The sequence below is a fragment of the Aotus nancymaae genome, unplaced genomic scaffold (assembly GCF_030222135.1).
Source record: "Aotus nancymaae isolate 86718 unplaced genomic scaffold, 86718_ANA_hifiasm-v0.15.2.pri h1tg000095l, whole genome shotgun sequence".
Lineage (NCBI taxonomy): Eukaryota > Metazoa > Chordata > Mammalia > Primates > Aotidae > Aotus > Aotus nancymaae.
In genome coordinates this window covers 142,268-162,044 of record NW_026988510.1, presented here as the reverse complement: position 1 = coordinate 162,044, position 19,777 = coordinate 142,268, and the positions used below count along the sequence as shown (strand labels likewise).

At 58.6% G+C, this 19,777-nt stretch overlaps 1 protein-coding gene across 6 annotated transcripts; it reads left to right on the top strand.

The window, feature by feature from the left end:
• DEF8 (differentially expressed in FDCP 8 homolog) lies at positions 1-18,858 on the top strand. Of its 6 annotated transcripts, none has more exons than XM_064369978.1 (12): positions 1-31; positions 4,338-4,471; positions 5,180-5,277; positions 7,018-7,167; positions 8,909-9,050; positions 11,257-11,421; positions 12,016-12,143; positions 12,301-12,414; positions 13,684-13,764; positions 14,464-14,604; positions 14,757-14,866; positions 16,066-18,858. In XM_064369978.1, exons 2-12 carry the CDS (start codon positions 4,348-4,350, stop codon positions 16,166-16,168), a joined length of 1,356 nt encoding a protein of 451 aa, XP_064226048.1. In that variant the 5' UTR covers positions 1-31; positions 4,338-4,347; the 3' UTR covers positions 16,169-18,858. The 6 variants fall into 6 exon arrangements, with proteins under 6 accessions (XP_064226048.1, XP_012321422.1, XP_064226047.1 ...); XM_012465999.2 differs by lacking the exon at positions 1-31 and adding an exon at positions 1,419-2,733 and having other exon boundaries at positions 14,515-14,604; XM_064369977.1 differs by lacking the exon at positions 1-31 and adding an exon at positions 1,419-2,733 and having other exon boundaries at positions 14,470-14,604.
• Positions 18,859-19,777: the final 919 nt, after the last annotated feature.

Genomic DNA, 19,777 nt, shown 5'->3' with positions numbered 1-19,777 from the left:
GACGCGCGGCGGCGGCGGCGGCGGCGGTCAGGTGAGCGGCGCGGAGCTGGCGGGACGCGGGGCCTGGAGACCTCGGCCGCCCCACCCGGGCCCCGCGGCCGCTCCGGGGTCCACACCCGGGTCCACACCCGCCGTGCGCGGCGTTTCCGGGCGGCCCAGGACCCCCGCGCGGCGGTGCCACCTCCCGGCCGCTCCGGGCCTCAGTTTCCCCGCTGTGGAATGGGTGGGTGGGGGAGACCTGCCCCCCGGGGCGCGGTCCTGGGGCGGCTTCTCCCGGCAGCGGGTGGGACCCACGGCCGGGCTTCCGGGGAGCAGCCGAGAGCGAGGCCCCCCGTCCCTGCGAGCCCCGGAGCCGGGGCGCCGTTCCCCCCGCGCGCGCGGGAGCTCCCAGGCTCTCGGGCTGCAGCTGCAGGGGCGACGCCGCTTCCCGGTGGTCCCCCGCGGGCGGGACGCGCGAGGCCAGCCCCACGCACCCCGAGTGTCCCGGGCTCCCTCCGCGCGCCCAGCCCCGCCGGCCTCCTCTGTTTTCTTTTCTTTGCTGAGCCGTGGGGTCGAACCCGTGACAGCGGCGGGCTCGGGAGGAGGGGCGGGGCGCGCGAGGCCCCTTTCCACACTCGCCCGCTTCCTGCCGGCTCCTTTCTGGGGCCGCGCCGACACCTGGGTGCAGGACTGGCGGGGTGGGCGTCCCCAGGCCAGGGTGTGCGGAGAAGCCGAGGCTGTGAGGCCTAAGGCCTCCCCTCGTTGCTCCCCTGCCCGTGCGCCAGGCCTGGGGCTGGCACGGACTCTCACTCGGCAAATAAAAGAGGCTTTTTTTCACAGCCCAGAGGAGAGGTCGTGGCCTAGAGGACAGCGCTGGGCAGAGCAGCGGTGTCGGTGCCCGGGCACCTGCCTTCAGCTCCTCTGGCCGTGCCTGAAACACGAGGAGGTCTCCAGGGGCTGCCCCGGCTTAGCTGCCGCGCCCTCCTTCCTGCACTGGCCGCGGTGTGTGTGACAGTGTCTGCTCTGAGCAGCTCTGGGCTCCTGCCTTCGCTGACACAGCAGCCCTTAACCCTCCGTCCGCCCCAGGAAGTACACGTTCTCCGTGATTTATAGGCAAGAAAGTGCAGAACCAGAGTCTAAATCAGGGCTGATTCTTTTCTTTTTCTGAGATTGAGTTTTGCTGTGTTGCCCAGGCCGGAGTGCAGTGGCGCGATTTCTGCTCACTGCAACCTCCACCTTCCAGGTTCAAGCCATTCTCCTGCCTCAGCTTCCCGAGTAGCTGGGATTACAGGCGTGCACCACCACGCCCAGCTAATATTTTTGTATTTTCAGTAGAGACGGGGTTTTGCCATGTTGGTCAGGCTGGTTTAGAACTCTTGACCTTAAATGATCCACCTGCCTCAGTCTCCCAAAGTGCTGGGATTACAGGCGTGAGCCATTGTGCCTGGCCTTTTTTTTTTTTTTTAGATGGAGTATCACTCTGTCACCGAAGCTGGAGGGCAGTGGCTCAATCTTGGCCCACTGCAGCCTCCACCTCCTGGGTTCAGGTGGTTCTCCTGCCTCAGCCTCCCAAGTAGCTGGGATTACAGGTGCCCGCCACCACGCCCGGCTACTTTTTGTATTTTTGGTAGAGACAGGGTTTCCCCATGTTGCCCAGGCTGGTCTCAAACTCTTCACCTCAGATGATCCGCCTACTAGGCCTCCCAAAGTGCTGGGATTACAGGTGTGAGCCACCGCTCTGGACTTTCAGTCAGAATCTATTTTGGCTGTAAGATGCAGAAACCTCCTGCCCAATGACAGTGGTGGGAATACCATATTTCTATCACTGGAGTGCAGCCTGGCTGTGAGCCTCAGGGCTCAGGCGGAGTCCCCTGCAGTCCTGTCACTGCCATCCTCATGCATGGCTTTTATGTCACAGCCCAGTGTGGCTGCTCCAGCTCCAGCCTTTACATCTGCATCCCACGTAGCAACATGTGGGAACGGCCGGAGAGGTGCAGCCTCTACCTTTAATGACAAGTCTTGGCCGGGCACAGTGTCTCACGCCTGTAATCCCAGCACCTTAGGAGCCTGAGCCAGGTGGATCACGAGGTCAGGAGTTGGAGACCAGCCTGGCCAAGATGGTGAAACCCCATCTCTACTAAAAATACAAAAATTAGCTGGGTGTGGTGGCGGGTGCCTATAATACCAGCTACTTGGGAGGCTGAGGCAGAGAATTGCTTGAATTTGGGAAGTGGAGGTTGCAGTGAGCCGAGATTGCACCACTGCACCCCAGCCTGGGGTGACAGAGCGAGACTCTGTCTCAAAAAAAAAGACAAGTCTCAAAAGTCTTTCTTTTCTTTTTTCTCATATATACGCACACACCTATACATACATACATATATACACACATACACATGTATACACATGCATATATATACACACACACACACACACGTATACGTATGTTACATTCAATAGAGATTGGTTTTCACTGCACCGAGCCTGGCCTAATGTGGTCCTTCGGCTTCAGCCTTGCAAAGTGCTGGGATTACAGGTGTGCGCTACCACGCCTGGCCCATACTATTATTTTCAGATAGCCCCGATTCAGACTCTGCTTCTCCATTTTCTTGCCTATAAATCAGGGAGAACACCTACTTCCTGGGGCAGATGGAAGGGCTGAGGACTTGTGTATGTCAGTGAAGCCAGGAGCTCAGAGCTGCTCAGATCTGCTGATCTTCTCAAGCCCAGGGGCTCAGAACACAGTCACATGACCAGGTCTATCTGCAGGGGAGGCTGGGAAATTGCAAAAGCAAAACGCGGTACCCCATTCAGGAAGGAGGAGGCGTGATGTCGATGGCCTGACTCCTCCTGTGTCCTGGGTGCCCCCGGGAGACTGGGGAGGCGCTGGCGTCGGGTGGCCGCCTCTGGCTCCGTGACCCACCCAGAGTCGTCAGGTAATAACAGAAAGAGGTGGGACTGGGGCCACGCTCCCTCTGTCTTCCCAGCACCTCCCTGTTTTGGTCCGGGGTCAGCCTGTCAGTGGGTGCTGGGTCCTTCCAGGCTGGAGTGCAGGTGCCCCACCCACACTCCTGCCCCACAGGTACAACAGGCAGCGCTGGTCCCATAGGTGGGGTGGAGTCTTGCCCAGTGGCAGGGTAGGCATGTGGGGTTGGGGTGGCCTCCTCGTCCCACTGCCAGTGAGACAATGTGTTCAAATCCCAGCTCCCCGAGGCCACAGCGTGACCCTGAGCAGGGCTGTCTCCTCTGGGCTCAGCTCTTTCTTTTGGGAGAAGGGACAGAGGATAAATGATCGGATTTTTTTTTATAATTGCGAATTATTTCAGACTGTACAAGTGCCGTGAAAGTGTAAGCAGTACTGAAGACATCCTGTAACATCCGCAAACCTTACTGAGAGGTTGTTTTGTGCGATCTCTATTAGCTCATTTCACCCTCACCGTGGCCCATTGCAGATGGGGAAATGGAGGCAGAGAGGCTAAGCAACGTGGCCCAGGAAGCTGATTGGGAGGGCGGCATGCAAACCGCCTCTACTCCCACGCGACCAAAGTGCCTTCCTCCCTGCCAGGAGCCATCAGTCCTGTGTGTTCTGCAGTTTTTCTGAGGCTCAGGGCCAGGAAGGAGCCATTCTTGATTCTCAGCTTCTGCCCCGTGGAGAACTAGGCCCTTCCCGACTGTTTCCTGGGGCTCTGGAGGCGCAGAGCCGGCAGCCTGGCTCGGGCTGTGTCGCACATCCAGGATCAGAACCAGGCCAGAGAGCCTGGATGCGTGTGTGGGGCTTCTCCCAAGATCCCCCTTCCTGGGCATGGGGAAGGTGGGGGCTGCTCACCCACATGTGGCCGAGCAGGAATGGGCCTTGGCACTGTCCCCAAGTGCCCAACCCTGAGCCCTGAGACACGGGCTGAGGTTTTGGAGTGCTCTGACAGGAAAGCAGTATTTTTGGGTGGGGCCCAGGAAGGAGCAACCATTTCTGGGAGGTCTGTCTCACAGGAGCAGGTGGCTAGCAAGCTGGACCGGGGCTGAGTGAGTGTCTGGGGCTGAGGCCGGAGAGGATCCCATAGGTAGCTCTGGGGCTGGGACTCTTGAGCGTCTGGGGCCGGAGGACCCTGTGCTGGGAGGCAGGAGCTGGGCCCCTCAGGTGGGACACGTGCCTCTCTCCTATTGTGGAATTATTGTCACTGTAAGCTCTTCCCAAGGCGACACCACCAATGGGGGCCTGGGCGGGGCACCTGAGGTGTTTCAGGAAGAGGCTGTGTGGTTCGAGGACCACCTCACCCCAGAAACCCCAATGTGGCCGGGGAGAGGAGGTGGTCTGTGGTGAGCCTGGTACCAGGGGACTCATCCCGGCCCTGCCTGGCCCTCAGGTGGAATGCTATGGAATATGGTGAGAAGCTGGCCCGCTTCCGGCAGGCCCACCTCAACCCCTTCAACAAGCAGTCGGGACCGAGTCAGCATGAGCAGCGCCCTGGAGAGGAGGCCCCGGACGCCACACCTGAAGGTGGGTGCTGGTAGGAGGCGGGGTGGGAGCTGGGAAGGTCTCTGACCACTTCTGTGACCCCCGTTCTTCCTGCTGTGGTCCTGCCTTCCCCACGGAGCTGACGCCTGCTGGCTGTCTTCTTGTTCCCACCTGCTCTGTGGTTCTGTGTGCCCACTAGAAGTCACACTCCTGACAGCAGGATTTGTGCCTGACTCGTCACTGCTGTATCCTAGGGCCCCGCACACAGTAGGTGCTCAGGGAACACTGGCTGGGTGAGCTCGGCCCTGAGACCTGTGAGGAAGAGGTTACCCGACTGACTGTGCTCTGGGCATCAGGATGGCGTCAGCCTCAGAAACTGCAGATGGGGCGGGGCAGCTGCAGAGACGGGCTGGAGTGGGCCCTGGCGTTCGTGGATTTTACCGTGTAGCCAGCGTGGTTTTTCTGTGATCCCCACGTTCATGCATGAGGCGTCTGCCTTGGGAATGGGGATGTTTCTGTAATGCCATCCTGAGGACCTTTTAGCACCTTCTCCACCTGCTCTTCTCGAATGCTCTTCCTGTCTGCGTGAGAAGTGGATGTGCAGGTCTGAGTGCTGCCCAGCTCCCCAGTGCCTGCTTTCTGTGCGGCTTCCTGGATCGCTGTCCCACTCCTGCTGTCCAGCTCCTCCCTTGGGGATGGGAGACAGGAGGCAGCAGCTGACCCTCCACACCTGCCCCCGTCTTCCCCCAGAAGCCCTGCCGGAGCTGCCCCCTGCAGAGCCAGAGTTCCGCTGCACCGAGCGTGTGATGGATCTCGGCCTGTCTGAGGACCACTTCTCCCGCCCTGTGGTAGGTTTCGGATGTGGGGGGGGAGAGGGACTGAGTGAGCCCTCAAGGCGGGAAGGGCCAGCGGGTTCCTTGTCACTTGCTCCCAGGTGGCAGGGCAGCATCCTGTGAGCTGGGGTGCAGCCCCCACCTCAGCCAGGGCTCCCGGCTTCGAATCTGAGGCCTGTGTGACACCGCGGACCCCCACCCTCAGAGCCTGTGTGAGGCAGGTGGAGACAGCCTGGATTGCGGTTCCTGAACCTGGGGCTGCTCCTCTCCCCTGAGCTCCTTGTCTTCACGAAGCAAATGTGAGAGTCGGTTCCCTCTGGGGTCCTCGGGGTCCTGCAGACCCCGGTGCTGAGGGAAGGGGGTGCGGGAGGCAAGGGAGAAGCCCCTGTCTGCCTCCTCCTGACCGGTCGGCGTCACGGGCCCTTTGCTTGTTCTGTTTCCTTCCTTGGAAACCTTGCTTTGAAGAAGAAAAAGGGGAGGCTGTAAGGACTTTTTTTTTTTTTTTTAAACAAAGATGGGGTTTCACCATGATGGCCAGGCTGGTCTTGAACTCCTGACCTCAGGTGATCCACCCACCTTGGCCTCCCAAAGTGCTGGGATTACAGGCGTGAGCCACCGCGCCCGGCCAAGGATTTTTAAAAAAAACTTTGAAAACCTTTTTTGCAAACTGTCTCCAACTTTTGAGAGAAACATTACAATAACATTAAAATGTAACTCTGAAAAGATTTGGTCAGAACCTCCCCATTCTAATTCACTGTTCATTTTGTGTGTGGCCTTTGAGCTTTGCCCACTAGAGGGACTTCATATATGTGTTTCATATCTTTGTTTGTTTATTTTTCTTTTCCTTTAATCCAATCAAGTTGAGTATCTTTTTTTTTTTCTTTTTTTGAGATAGGGTCTTACTCTGTTGCCTGGCTCTGGAGTGGCGTGATCACGGCTCACTGCAGCCTCGACCTCCTGGGCTCACGCGATGCTCTCACCTCAGCTTCCTGGTTAGCTGAGACTGCAGGTGTGCACTACGATGCTCAGATAATTTTTAAACTTTTTGTACAGATGTGGGGTTCTTGCTTTGTTGCCCAGGCTGGTCTCAAGCTCCTGAGCTCAAGCAGTCCTCCCACGGCGGCCTCCCAGACTGCTGGGATTACAGGTGGGACCCACTGTGCTCAGCTTGTCTTATTTATTATGACATTTTCAGCACTTGCTTTGGGGCCACAGACTGGGAGAGAGGAGGGTGCCCCGTCCTCTTTGCCTGGGCCTCAGAGCCCAGCAGCCTGGAGGAGGAGGAGGCTCCTGAGGGCAGGGTCAGCCCAGGCTCCCCAGCTCTGAGACCCGATCTTGTCTTCCCCAGGAGCACCAGAGTGTTCTGAGTCTGGGGTCTTGCTGGGCCCCCGAGGAGCCCCCTGGCTGCTATGTGGAGAAAGCAGCCGGAAGTGCTGGGGGGTTGGCACCTGCCTGGGCTTGGAGGTTAAGCTTGAGGCTACTTACTCTCCTTCATAACAGCAAATGTCATTTCCCTGGCCTTCCTCCAAGAGGAAGCTCGAGAAGTAACCGAAATGACATAGCGGAAAAAGCAACCGGATTTCTAAAGAAGGAAGTTGTCTTTTGAAAAGCATCTTTCACACATTAGGTTTTCGCAGGGGGAACAGGTGCACGGGGTGGCCCTTGAGTGAGTCCGCTCTGGGCCTGTCTCGAAGGATGGGACTTCACAGGGAGAGCCTGCAGTGTGAGCATGTGACTGCCCCCCAACCTGCGCAGGGTCTGTTCCTGGCCTCTGATGTGCAGCAGCTGCGGCAGGCTATCGAGGCATGCAAGCAGCTGATCCTGGAGCTGCCCGAGCAGTCGGAGAAGCAGAAGGATGCCGTCGTGCGGCTCATCCACCTCCGGCTGAAGCTCCAGGAGCTGAAGGTGGGTGTGGGCCCGCCCCATCACGGGGCAGCCTGGGGCTGAGGCCAGACCTGTGGGACCAGGAGGCCCCCGCCGGCCTCTAGCTCTCTCTCAGGCAGTGGTCTCCCTCTCGGCCTGAGGGCTGAGGTAGAAAGGCACTAGATAGGCAGGGTGGAAGATGGCCCTTGCCCGAACAGAACCGAGGGAGGTTTCTCTATTAGTCTAGACCCTTTTATTTCGAGGAACAGAAACCCAACCCTAAATAGCTTAAACCAAAGAGAAAAATGTATTTGCTTGGTGATTCGAAGATCCTCTGATGGCAGGAGTCTTGTCTCAAGCTGTACTTTCCGTGTCTGATCCAGCATGTGGTGGTGGCAGAGACGGTCCCGGTAGCCGCACCTTGCTTTCCAGCAGCTGGGCTGCCCCGGGTGATGACAGCTGCCTTTTCTGTGGTTATAGCAGGAGCCTCAGGCCTGAGTTTCACTGGCCAGTCATGGGCCCACCCCTGACCCGATGACGGTGGCTGATTGGCTAGTTCTGGGCTATGTGTCCACCCACTGAAGCGAGTGGGTGGGCTGAGTTCCTCCCTGAACATGACCTGGACAAGGAGGGGTGGTGTCCTGAAGGTGACGACAGAAGAAGGTGATGGGTCCCAAGCCACAGATATCCCTGATGCAGGCCTTGGGTATGCGTGTGCTTTGGCCCGGCTGCCCTGGGTCCCCTGTGCTGACTCATGAGTCCCTGGGACTGTGGAAAGTAGACTATTCGTTAGGGAACAGGTAAGTTAGTGGTAACAAAATCCCCAAAACATAGAGGCTTACAGAAGTTGTGTCGGTTTCCTCACGTAAAAATCCCGTAGGTGTCTGAGGCCCATATTGCAGCTAATGGTGTTGGGAGAGGTGGGGATGGCCTCCTTTCCCGTTGCCCTGTACCTGACCTGCAGAAAGCGGGAGGGGCAGAGAGGCCACATGGCTCCCGCTCACATGCCCGTGGCCCAGAGAGGCCACATGGCTCCCGCTCACATGCCCGTGGCCCAGAGAGGCCACATGGCTCCCGCTCACATGCCCGTGGCCCAGAGAGGCCACATCCCTCCCGCTCACACGCCCGTGGCCCAGAGAGGCCACATCCCTCCCGCTCACACGCCCGTGGCCCAGAGAGGCCACATGGCTCCCGCTCACACGCCCGTGGCCCAGAGAGGCCGCGTCCCTCCCGCTCACACGCCCGTGGCCCAGAGAGGCCGCGTCCCTCCCGCTCACACGCCCGTGGCCCAGAGAGGCCGCGTCCCTCCCGCTCACACGCCCGTGGCCCAGAGAGGCCGCGTCCCTCCCGCTCACACGCCCGTGGCCCAGAGAGGCCGCGTCCCTCCCGCTCACACGCCCGTGGCCCAGAGAGGCCGCGTCCCTCCCGCTCACACGCCCGTGGCCCAGAGAGGCCGCGTCCCTCCCGCTCACACGCCCGTGGCCCAGAGAGGCCGCGTCCCTCCCGCTCACACGCCCGTGGCCCAGAGAGGCCGCGTCCCTCCCGCTCACACGCCCGTGGCCCAGAGAGGCCGCGTCCCTCCCGCTCACACGCCCGTGGCCCAGAGAGGCCGCGTCCCTCCCGCTCACACGCCCGTGGCCCAGAGAGGCCGCGTCCCTCCCGCTCACACGCCCGTGGCCCAGAGAGGCCGCGTCCCTCCCGCTCACATGCCCGTGGCCCAGAGAGGCCGCGTCCCTCCCGCTCACATGCCCGCCTGTGACTCTCCCTGACCCGCCCTCTGCAGGACCCCAACGAGGATGAGCCAAACATCCGAGTGCTCCTGGAGCACCGCTTCTACAAGGAGAAGAGCAAGAGTGTCAAGCAGACCTGTGACAAGTGCAACACCATCATCTGGGGGCTCATTCAGACCTGGTACACCTGCACAGGTGGGCCAAGCCCAGACGAGGAGGGGGGGATGGGAGAGGCCCAAGCTCCTGCCTCTTCCGGGCTCACTGTCCAGCGTGGCGGCCACTTGCCATACGTGGCTACTCAAAATTAATTAAATAAGCGTTTCCTCAGTTGAACTGTCTACCCTGGACAGTGCTGTTCTGGATGAGAAATAACACTAGTGAATCACATGGCGTGTCAGTCATTACAGTGGAGAAAAAGGGAAAGGAAATAGCACGTTAGGGCAGATGGCGTGCGCGTTGAGGGCAGAATGTAAAGGTATTGCCTGACTCTGAAGCAAAAACTTGAAGGTCAGGGAGCCAAGAGAATATCCAGGGAGGACTGTTCCTGTGGGGGCGGCCGTGTCTACCACCTGAGGCTGATGTGTCCAGTGCAGGGTCCAGCCCCACGGGGCGTAGTGGGCGTTCTTTTGTGTGTGGAGACGTAGAAAAGAAAGAGATGAGGACACAGAGATAAAAGAAGAATCCAGCTGGGCTCGGGGGGCCGCTGCTACCGGGGGCGGAGTCCAGCAGTGGCCCCGACGGCCTGGACACGCTGATGTTTGTTGTATACAGGGCAGGGGGGCAGAGTCAGGAGAGTGACTCATCTCAAGCAAATCCATTCTTATAATACAGGGGGCCACGTGGGCATAGTTCCAGGGGCCACGTGGGCACAGTACTGAGGGCCCCTCCCTCTCAGGCAGCCGCTGCAAGGAAGGGAGGCACTTACCTCAGTGTCTTTTTATGCGCTTATCAGAGAGAGCAAAGGCTTCAGGATTCCTCTAACTTCTCACAGCTTCTAAGAATTTACAAGGGAGCATCGGGTGGGAAGGTGCAGCGTGAAAGTGGACAAGGATGGTGACCATCAGAGCACAGCGCCACGGAGAGGGTTTAAGCCCCTGGATGTCCGCGGGCCGGCTGGCTAGTGTCAGACTTTCCTCGAGAGCCGGCAGAGCAGTTTTCTCTGAACTCCCCAGTGAAAGGGAAACTCCCCCTCACGGCCTGCTAAGCGACGGGCTGGCGTTACCGCAAGGCCAGCCTGCTGAGTCACGGGCGCCTTCCAAGGTGCTGGCGCTACCACAAGGCATTTGCTCTCCTCCTGATCACTTCTCACAGTGCCCCTTCAGTTGCGAATTATATTTCACCTGATTATGTCGATACTATACGACTGAAATGTTCCTACACTTCAGAATAGAAGATTAATAGAGAATAATGATGTAATAAGATTGATTATATAATTGATTATGTGATTGAATCTAGTATCTATTCAGTGTCATTTCTGTGCTATAACTAAGCAATCAGATATTTATTATGCTGGGACAGATCGTGCCCTCGGTCTCCTGCCATGGCACCTGGGCAACTTTCTTCCACAGTCCAGGGCCTTTAAGGCAGGGCAGAGGGCCATGTGTGGCTGCAGCTCTACGTCTGGGGGAGGTGGGCTCAGAGGTGGCTGGGGCTTTTCTTTAAGTGCAGTGGGGCCACAGGTGGGAGCTGGATATCCTTGGGCTTTAATAGGGTCACTCTGGCTGCTGGTTGAGCAAGGACCAAAGAGGGAGGTGAGTGAGAAGGGGAGGAGGACACCGGCGGGTGAGGCAGGTGCTGGGAGTGAGAGGCAGCTCAGTGTGCTGCCAGCTGAAGGTTTGGGAACGGAGGGTGGCTGATGAGAAAACTCTGGCTGGGTGTGGGGACTCACACCTGTGATACTGACACACAGATGGGAGGACGGCTTGAGTGCCGGAGTTCAGTGCTGCAGGAAGCTGTGATTGCACTCCACCCTGGGTGACAGAGCAAGACCCTGTCTCTTAAAAAGTACAAAATAACCCAGAGACATCGGGGTCAGGATAACTCACGATGTTTAAAGGGTGGAGCTGCTGAAAGCAGGATGGGAAGCTGAGGGGCTTGGGAGGGCAGGGTGGGAGTTCTTTTCATTCCATTTGGACACAGTGGGTCTGGGGTGGGAGTGGCAGGTTGACCCCAGACATGTGAGTCAAGTTGAGGGACAAAATCTGGGCCACCTTTGGGGCAAGGCTCAGGGGCCAGGGGCAAGAAGATCTTTGAGGTTCTAAGGCCTCCCTTGGTGCCAGGAGGGCTTAAATTGATCTGGGCCTCAGAATGGAACCCATGGGGAGGGGGCGGGGTGGCTGAGGGTGGCCTGGGCTGCAGGTGCACCCTTCCTACTTCTGAGAAGTGTGTCCTGCCACCCCAGGGTGTTACTACCGCTGTCACAGCAAGTGCTTGAACCTCATCTCCAAGCCCTGCGTGAGCTCCAAAGTCAGCCACCAAGCCGAATACGAACTGAACATCTGCCCTGAGACCGGGCTGGACAGCCAGGATTACCGCTGTGCCGAGTGCCGGGTGCCCATCTCTCTGCGTGAGTGCGGCGGGGAGAGATGAGGGTGAGGGGAGCTGTTCCTGGCGGGGGAGCTGGGTGTGCAGGTGTGTGAGGACACGTCAGTCAGACAGCAGAGTGAGGCCCTGAGGCAGTCCCTGCTTGTTACCCTTGGAAAGTGACCCACGGGTCTGCTACTGGTACTTTTTCTCGCTGAAGCGGACTGAAGTTCCAGCGGTTCTGTGACTGCCCCTGGGACCTGGCCTCGGCCTCCCTGGGCAGCCTTCTGTCACAGAAAGCGTCATCCCCAGGGACTGGGAAGATCACACGGTTGTCACGCACGTGTGTGCACCACCTCTCCTCTCTGGAGAGCTGCTGCTGTTAATTCATCGGTCCCCACACAGCCCTAGGCCCTGTTTGTATCTCCTTTTACTGATCAGAAAACAGGGCAGTGAGATGCTGGGACCACCTGAGGACAGGATGAGTCAGGAGGGAGCCCTTGGCCTGGCTCGCTGTCTCCCCGAGGGCCGTGGTCCATGGGAGGACAGACTGTGAGGCTGGGAAGCCGTGGGGGGCTTTGGTGAGGCGGGGACCCTCACAGCCCCTCTGACTTGGTGATGGCCCTGCCCCCTGCAGGGGGTGTGCCCAGCGAGGCCAGGCAGTGTGACTACACCGGCCAGTATTACTGCAGCCACTGCCACTGGAACGACCTGGCCGTCATCCCTGCACGTGTGGTGCACAACTGGGACTTCGAGCCTCGAAAGGTGGGGGCTGCAAGGTGGGGGCATCCCCCTGGGGAGGGAGAGCAGGAAGGGGGATTGGGGTGTGGAGCCCGTGTGCTCCCGGCGGGTGTCGCTGGTGCACGGGCCCTGGGTGGGTGTTCGAGGTGTCACTCGAGGTGTCACCCGGCCTTGCCCGCAGGTATCCCGCTGCAGCATGCGCTACCTGGCGCTGATGGTGTCTCGGCCCGTGCTCAGGCTCCGTGAGATCAACCCTCTGCTGTTCAACTACGTGGAGGAGCTGGTGGAGATTCGCGTGAGGCTGGGGCCCTGGAAGTGGGGGGCAGGGGTGCCGTGTCCGATGGGCCCTAGGGCTGGGCCAGCACCCTCTTATCCTCTGGGCCGTGGGAGGTTCTGAGCAGAGGAGGGAGGCCGCCTGCTTAGGGTGATCTGGGCGCCATGGCTGCCCTTCCGTTGAAGGTGCTGGAGCTGTGTGCAGTAGTCCTCTTACGCCAGGCATGAATGCAATATGAAATGTTCTAATAGCCATGTTAAAAAAGTAAAAAGAGCTGGGCTCAGTGGCTCACGCCGGTAATCCCAGTACTTTGGGAGGTGGAGGCGGGTGGATCACCTGAGGTCAGGAGTTTGAGACCAGCCTGACCAACATGGTGAAACCCCGTCTCTACTAAAAATGCAAAATTGGCTGGGTGTGGTGGCGCGTGCCCGTGATCCCAGACACTCAGGAGGCTGAGGCAGGAGAATTGCTTGAACCTGGGAGGCAGAGGTTGCAATGGGCCGAGATTGCGCCACTGCACTCCAGCCTGGGCGACACGAGCGAAACTCTGTCTCAAAAAAAAAAAAGTGAAAAGAAACAAGTGAGGTTAATTTTAAAAATGTATTTTATTTAGCCCAATATATCCAGAATAGTATTTCAACATGAAATCAGTGTACGTTTTTGAGATATTTTGTGTTCTTTTTCTTTTTGCGCCATGCTTTGTCTGCAGTGTGTATTCTCTGCTTACGGCCCTCTCACTGCTCAGCGGCCACTCTCAAGGGCTCTGTGGCTGTGTGTGGCTGGTGGCCCCTCTCTTAGCTAGCGGTCAGGGAGGAGTTAGGGCGGGAGCCAAGCGCAGACGGGAGCTGCGGCCCAGCAGGCGGGACGTGACCGAGCCTCCCGTGAGGTGGGGAAAGGCATTGGGTCCCGTTTTACCAGGGACGAGACTGGGGCAGCACATTGAGTTGCCAAGGCCAGGGCTGGGGCGGGAGCTGGGATTGCTCTGGAAGTTTGGCTCGTGGGTCCTGAGGCTGCTGGCTCCTAGACAGTTGTGTGCTCGTGGAGCCGGGTGAGAGGGAGGGAAGGGTAAGTGAGCCTCACGGTCCTGCCCGGCCCAGGGGCTGTGGTTTGGACGTGTGCTTCGCTGCAGCCCTCAGCTCTGGGCCCCTCCTGGGGAACCGACCCCACCTGACCCTGCGTGGCCTCAGGCATGAGGCAAGCTGCCTGTGAGCAGGGCTCCCTGTGAGGCCCGTGCCGGGCCAGCCCTGCGTCCTAGCTGAGGAAGCCTGCCCACTCCCGCCTTGTCTGCAGAAGCTGCGCCAGGACATCTTGCTCATGAAGCCGTACTTCCTCACCTGCAGGGAGGCCATGGAGGCTCGTCTGCTGCTGCAGGTCAGACTGACGGCGGGACTGGCCCCGGAGGGGAAGCACGGCCAGGGCGGCAAGGCAGCTCAGGCTCAGGGCTTTTCCAGCGTGTGCATGTCACAGCTTTAGCAGAGGGTCTCCTAAGCACTGTCCCAGGGAGCAAAGCAAGCAGGTATTCTACCCACAGAGGAGTTCTCCAGGCTGTTCAGTTTGGGGAGCCCTGCAGCCTCTATGTGAATCTCCATGGGGGTGGAGCCCCACCCTCCTCAGGCAGGTTCACCGCGAAGCACAGTTTGCAAGGTTCACCTAATCACGTCTTCAACAGATACAGCTGGTCTAGATTCTGGGCACAGTGAACAAAATAGGCAGGAGTCCTCGCCCTTAGAGTGCCTTTCAAGTAGGGAAGACACGAAAAATAAGTCATGTGTTGGGGTGGTGAGCCCTGTGGACAAGGCAGAGCCGGAAGGGTGGGGAATGAGGGGGCACAGTGTGCCTGGGAGGGGCTGCATCGGGAGTGGAGGGCGGGGTCTACACGGGTCAGGAAATGTGGCTCTGGTCCATCTTCCCTTGTTGGCTTCCTGGGGCTCCTGGTTTCTACTCCTGGGGCCTAGACCCTTCTGTAGCTCGTTTCTCTGAGCACCTGGCCCTGATCACTGGTGTGACCACGTGTGGGCAGTGGGCAGGGCCTTCCCCAGCGCGGGGGTCACAGCTGCTGGGACTTGGCAGCTCCAGGATCGGCAGCACTTTGTGGAGAACGACGAGATGTACTCTGTCCAGGACCTCCTGGACGTGCACGCCGGCCGCCTGGGCTGCTCGCTCACCGAGGTCCACACGCTCTTCGCCAAGCACATCAAGCTGGACTGCGAGGTGGGCCTCTGCCCGAGGGCTGCGTTCCCCCGGCCCCAGCCCTGAGGGGGGTTTGCGGGAGACACCACCCGGCCTGGTGTGTCCCTGGCCTGGAGTGCCCAGAGGAGCCGGCACTGATGTTCCCGTGCCCCGACACCACACTGTTCCCCCAGCGGTGCCAGGCCAAGGGCTTCGTGTGTGAGCTCTGCAGAGAGGGAGACGTGCTGTTCCCGTTCGACAGCCACACGTCTGTGTGCACCGACTGCTCGGCCGTCTTCCACAGGTGGGTGTGGCTGGGGCCCTGCACTTGGGGGTGGGGCTCTGCCCGTCCTCCAGGAGCCACCCCTGGCCTCAGGTACGGAGGATGCCACGGGAGATGGCGCTGGTGCCCTAGAGAGAGGGAGATGGATCTTTGCTGACCCTGAGATACTGAGTCAGACCCTGATGTCTGACTGGATGAGAAGTTCCCTCAGGACAGCACCTGGGGGCTGGGGGGCTGCTCCTTCCCAGGCCCCTCCCGGACCAGCCCCGACGTGTTCACGGCGTGCCAGCTGCCTCCTCTCACCACTAGGATAGAAATCACTCTTCGAGGGTTAGTATAGGCTAGAGGTTCCCAAACTTTGTGGTTTAATGTCTTGGTAATGTTTTCAAAGTGTTCCTAAGCCAAAGGAAATTCCTGACACTCTCCCTGAAAGTACTTACGCTGTCGATTTCCTAGCCGCTAGAGCCAGGGGGAAAATTATTTACGTTCAAACAACTTTATAAGTATTTATGTCCTAAAGATTTAGTGGCTGTTTGGAAAACTAATACACACAAATTAGAAGAACAATATTTGAATTTCATGCTTCAGTAAGTGTGATGACTCACTGACGTGTGTGCAGGTTTTGGGCTCTACATGTCTTCCAGACGTGCAATCAGCTGGAACACTCCCCTCCCCCCAGTTTCTGTCCCCTGATTTTTGCCTGGAATTTGCTATTTTCCATAGTAACTGCTGAAATCCCGGCTCTGCAGCGCCATGGTGTCACACAGAGGGGACTGTGGCAGAAACTCGGGCTGAGACTGGACTCCGTCAGCTGGCAGTGTGCCCGAGGTCTCACAGATGTCACTCACTGCCATGTTCTGTTTAAAAGTTTGAAGTCGGCTGCAGTGCCGCAGGGCACAGTTTAGGAGCCGAGGCAGGTGCCAGGCACCCTGGGATAGGAACGGGGGATCGTGAGGAAGGGCTCTGAGGCTGGCGTGGCCACCTGGCTCAGCCCCTCAGCCGTGTGAACTGGACCCGTGTGGTTGCCGATCGCGGTACCGTGAGGACCCCGGAGGCCCACCCCTGCACGCCGGGCGGGCGCTCTGCACACGACCACACAGTCACTCCCCTGGTGCAGAGCCTGACTCTGGCCTCTGGTAATGGCTGCAGAGGGGATGACGAGAGCTGACCTGGGACGCGTGTGGGGAGTCAGCGCTGCCGTTTCCTGTTCCTGCCCCCAGGGACTGCTACTACGACAACTCCACCACGTGCCCCAAGTGTGCCCGGCTCAGCCTGAGGAAGCAGTCGCTCTTCCAGGAGCCAGGTGCTGACGCGGAGGCCTAGGGCTGGAGAGGAGTGCCGGCACCCGCCTGGCCCACCGGGACCCACCCCGCCAACGTCAAGTTGTTCGTTCTGCTCTGGAGACCCCTGGGGTGCGGCCCCAGGACCCCTTCGCCCCTGCGGGGCCAGAGTGGGTGGGCACTGTCAAGGACTGTGGTCTCCCACGTGCATGTGGGGACTCGGGGTGGCCACACCTGGCTGCACTCCTGTGAGGGGTCCTTATGTGGCCCCCACCCTTCCCCAGTGCAGGACTCCCTGGGCAGGGAGTTGGGGGACATCTCACCTCCCCTGTGGCACAGAGCCCTCCACACCCCTGGACCAGGGCATCTGGGCCCTAGAGATTTCGCAGCTCCTGTCCTGGCCACCCTGGAAACTCGTCAGGCCAAGACCCCAAGAGGGCTTCCGAGGAGACGTGTGGTGCGGCTCTACCACCCAGCCCAGGGCCGAGTTTCTCACGCAGTGGGTTTCTGCTCTGCCTGCAGGCTCCATCCTTTCCAGCCACGCACCTTCTGGGGGGCTTCTGCTTGTCCCCAGCTGGGGCTGTTCATAGTTGTCACCTGTAGACCGGCCTCTACCCGGGGCCTGAGGGTCTAAGGCCTCACCGCGTGGTCAGCCCAGTGGGTCACCTGCAGGGAAGCGGGCCATGGAGCTTTTCCCTGCTGAGTGCCCCTGCCTTGGCCCAGCCCACCTTTGCTGGTGCTCTAAGCTAGGAGGCCGTGGGTCCGCCTGGGGAGGATGTCCTGGCCTCCAGGTTAGACAACGGGATCCTACAGTGGTTCCTCGTGGCGTTTCTTGGAACCAAATCTGCCTGGAGGAGCTGTGTCCTGCTGCCTGTGGAGAGCTCTGGGTAGCTTGGAAACGACCGGCCAGTGGCCTTGTCTTGGGGGCCTGAGGTCGAGAGCTGAGAATGTTTGCCCAGCTGAGCCCATTCAGGAAGACCAGGGGAGGGGGTGTGGGAGGCCCCTCACGCCGCAGGACAGAGGCCCCTGGACAGCAGAGGAGGCCTGTAGCCCTGGGTGCGGGGACACTTGGCTTTGCTGTGTGCACTTTATAGACCCTGTGGTCCACGAGGGGCCCCGGGAGAGGACATTTTGGGACGTGGCTTCCCAGCCTTCTGCCCCGGGAAGTGGGGGTGCTCCTCTCTGTCCTTTTCGGGGAGTGGAAGGTGAGGGGTTACATGGGTCCCACACCCTGGACTGTGCTTGGCTGTTGGTGCACATGGTGGGCACGGGGCAGAGACAGAAAGGCCGCCCGGCTCAAGGGCTCGTTCCGTGAGCCTCCTCTGTCCCCTCCGCCGTCAGGAAGGGGATTGTCCTCTCCCCACCGTGGTGGCTGTAGGCGAGGTTCTTACTGTCGGCTCTGCCTCGGTCTCCCCATCTGGAAGATGGGGGCGCGGTACTGACCTACCTCAGGGGGAGCGGTGAGCGGGGAACACGCTGGAGTCCTCAGAGACCGTGATGTGAGGCTGGATTCCCGTCTGGCTTCCCGTCCTCGTGGGGGCCGAGGAGGGAGTGAAAGGCCAAACGCCGTCTCCCGACACCCCTCAGTCTGCAACGCCCCACGACGGCATCGCGTTTCTGCCACACGGTATCAGCCGTTCCCAAATACGTGCATCGCATTACTCGGGGTGCAGATCACTGTGTCCGCAGAAAAACTGCGCTGGCGTTTGCTGGACGAAGCGTTGGGCGTTTTTTTTTTTTCCTTCTTCAGCCTCCCACCCAGCGTATCCCCCACCTGCCCGTTCCGGGTGACACAGTCTCTAAACAGAGTCCGCAGCGCGGCAGGAAGCGCCCGGCAAGGACCCGGTCTGCAGCGCCAGCGCCTCGCGCAAGGCCACAGCGTGGGACCCAGCTGGCCTGTAACTGCTGCTGTCACTGTCTCATTAAATACATGTCCCTTAGCCTGGTGTGTGTGGTGAATTGGGGACAGAGGAGAGAATCCGCTTTGTTGACATACAAGTCAATTGCAGGCTTAGAAAAAACAGCCTTTTCCATCCAGTGTGGTTGAATGTAATCCGGTGTGGGGTGAAGTAACATGTCCTGATTGGTTGGAGATTACCTTGCTGGTGTCACAGATGTGCTGATTGGTTGGAGAGTACCTGTGGTGATGTCACGGATGTGCTGATTGGTTGGAGAGTACCTGTGGTGGTGTCACAGATGTGCTGATTGGTTGGAGAGTACCTTGCTGGTGTCACAGATGTGCTGATTGGTTGGAGAGTACCGGTGGTGGTGTCACAGATGTGCTGATTGGTTGGAGAGTACCTTGCTGGTGTCACAGATGTGCTGATTGGTTGGAGAGTACCGGTGGTGGTGTCACAGATGTGCTGATAGGAGAGTACCTGTGGTGATGTCACAGATGTGCTGATTGGTTGGAGAGTACCTGTGGTGGTGTCACGGATGTGCTGATTGGTTGGAGAGTACCTGTGGTGGTGTCACAGATGTGCTGATTGGTTGGAGATTACCTGTGGTGATGTCACAGACGTGCTGATTGGTTGGAGAGTACCTGTGGTGATGTCACAGACGTGCTGATTGGTTGGGTCACAGATGTGCTGATTGGTTGGAGAATACCTGTGGTGATGTCACAGATGTGTTGATTGGTTGGAGAATACCTTGGTGGTGTCACAGATGTGCTGATTGGAGAATACCTTGGTGGTGTCACAGATGTGCTGATTGGTTGGAGAATACCTGTGGTGGTGTCACAGATGTGCTGATTGGTTGGAGAGTACCTGTGGTGATGTCACAGATGTGCTGATTGGAAAATACCTGTGGTGGTGTCACAGATGTGCTGATTGGTTGGAGAATACCATGGTGGTGTCACAGATGTGCTGATTGGTTAGAGAATACCTTGGTAGTGTCACAGATGTGCTGATTGGTTGGAGAATACCTGTGGTGATGTCACAGATGTGCTGATTGGTTGGAGAATACCTTGGTGGTGTCACAGATGTGCTGATTGGTTGGAGAGTACCTGTGGTGGTGTCACAGATGTGCTGATTGGAGAGTACCTGTGGTGATGTCACGGATGTGCTGATTGGTTGGAGAGTACCTGTGGTGGTGTCACAGATGTGCTGATTGGTTGGAGAATACCTGTGGTGGTGTCACAGATGTGCTGATTGGTTGGAGAATACCTTGGTGGTGTCACAGATGTGCTGATTGGTTGGAGAATACCTGTGGTGGTGTCACAGATGTGCTGATTGGAGAATACCTGTGGTGTTGTCACAGATGTGCTGATTGGTTGGAGAATACCATGGTGGTGTCACAGATGTGCTGATTGGTTAGAGAATACCTTGCTGGTGTCACAGATGTGCTGATTGGTTGGAGAATACCTGTGGTGATGTCACAGACGTGCTGATTGGTTGGAGAATACCTGTGGTGATGTCACAGATGTGCTGATTGGTTGGAGAATACCTTGGTGGTGTCACAGATGTGCTGATTGGTTGGAGAGTACCTGTGGTGGTGTCACAGATGTGCTGATTGGTTGGAGAATACCTTGGTGGTGTCACAGATGTGCTGATTGGTTGGAGAATACCTGTGGTGGTGTCACAGATGTGCTGATTGGTTGGAGAGTACCGGTGGTGGTGTCACAGATGTGCTGATTGGAGAGTACCTGTTGTGA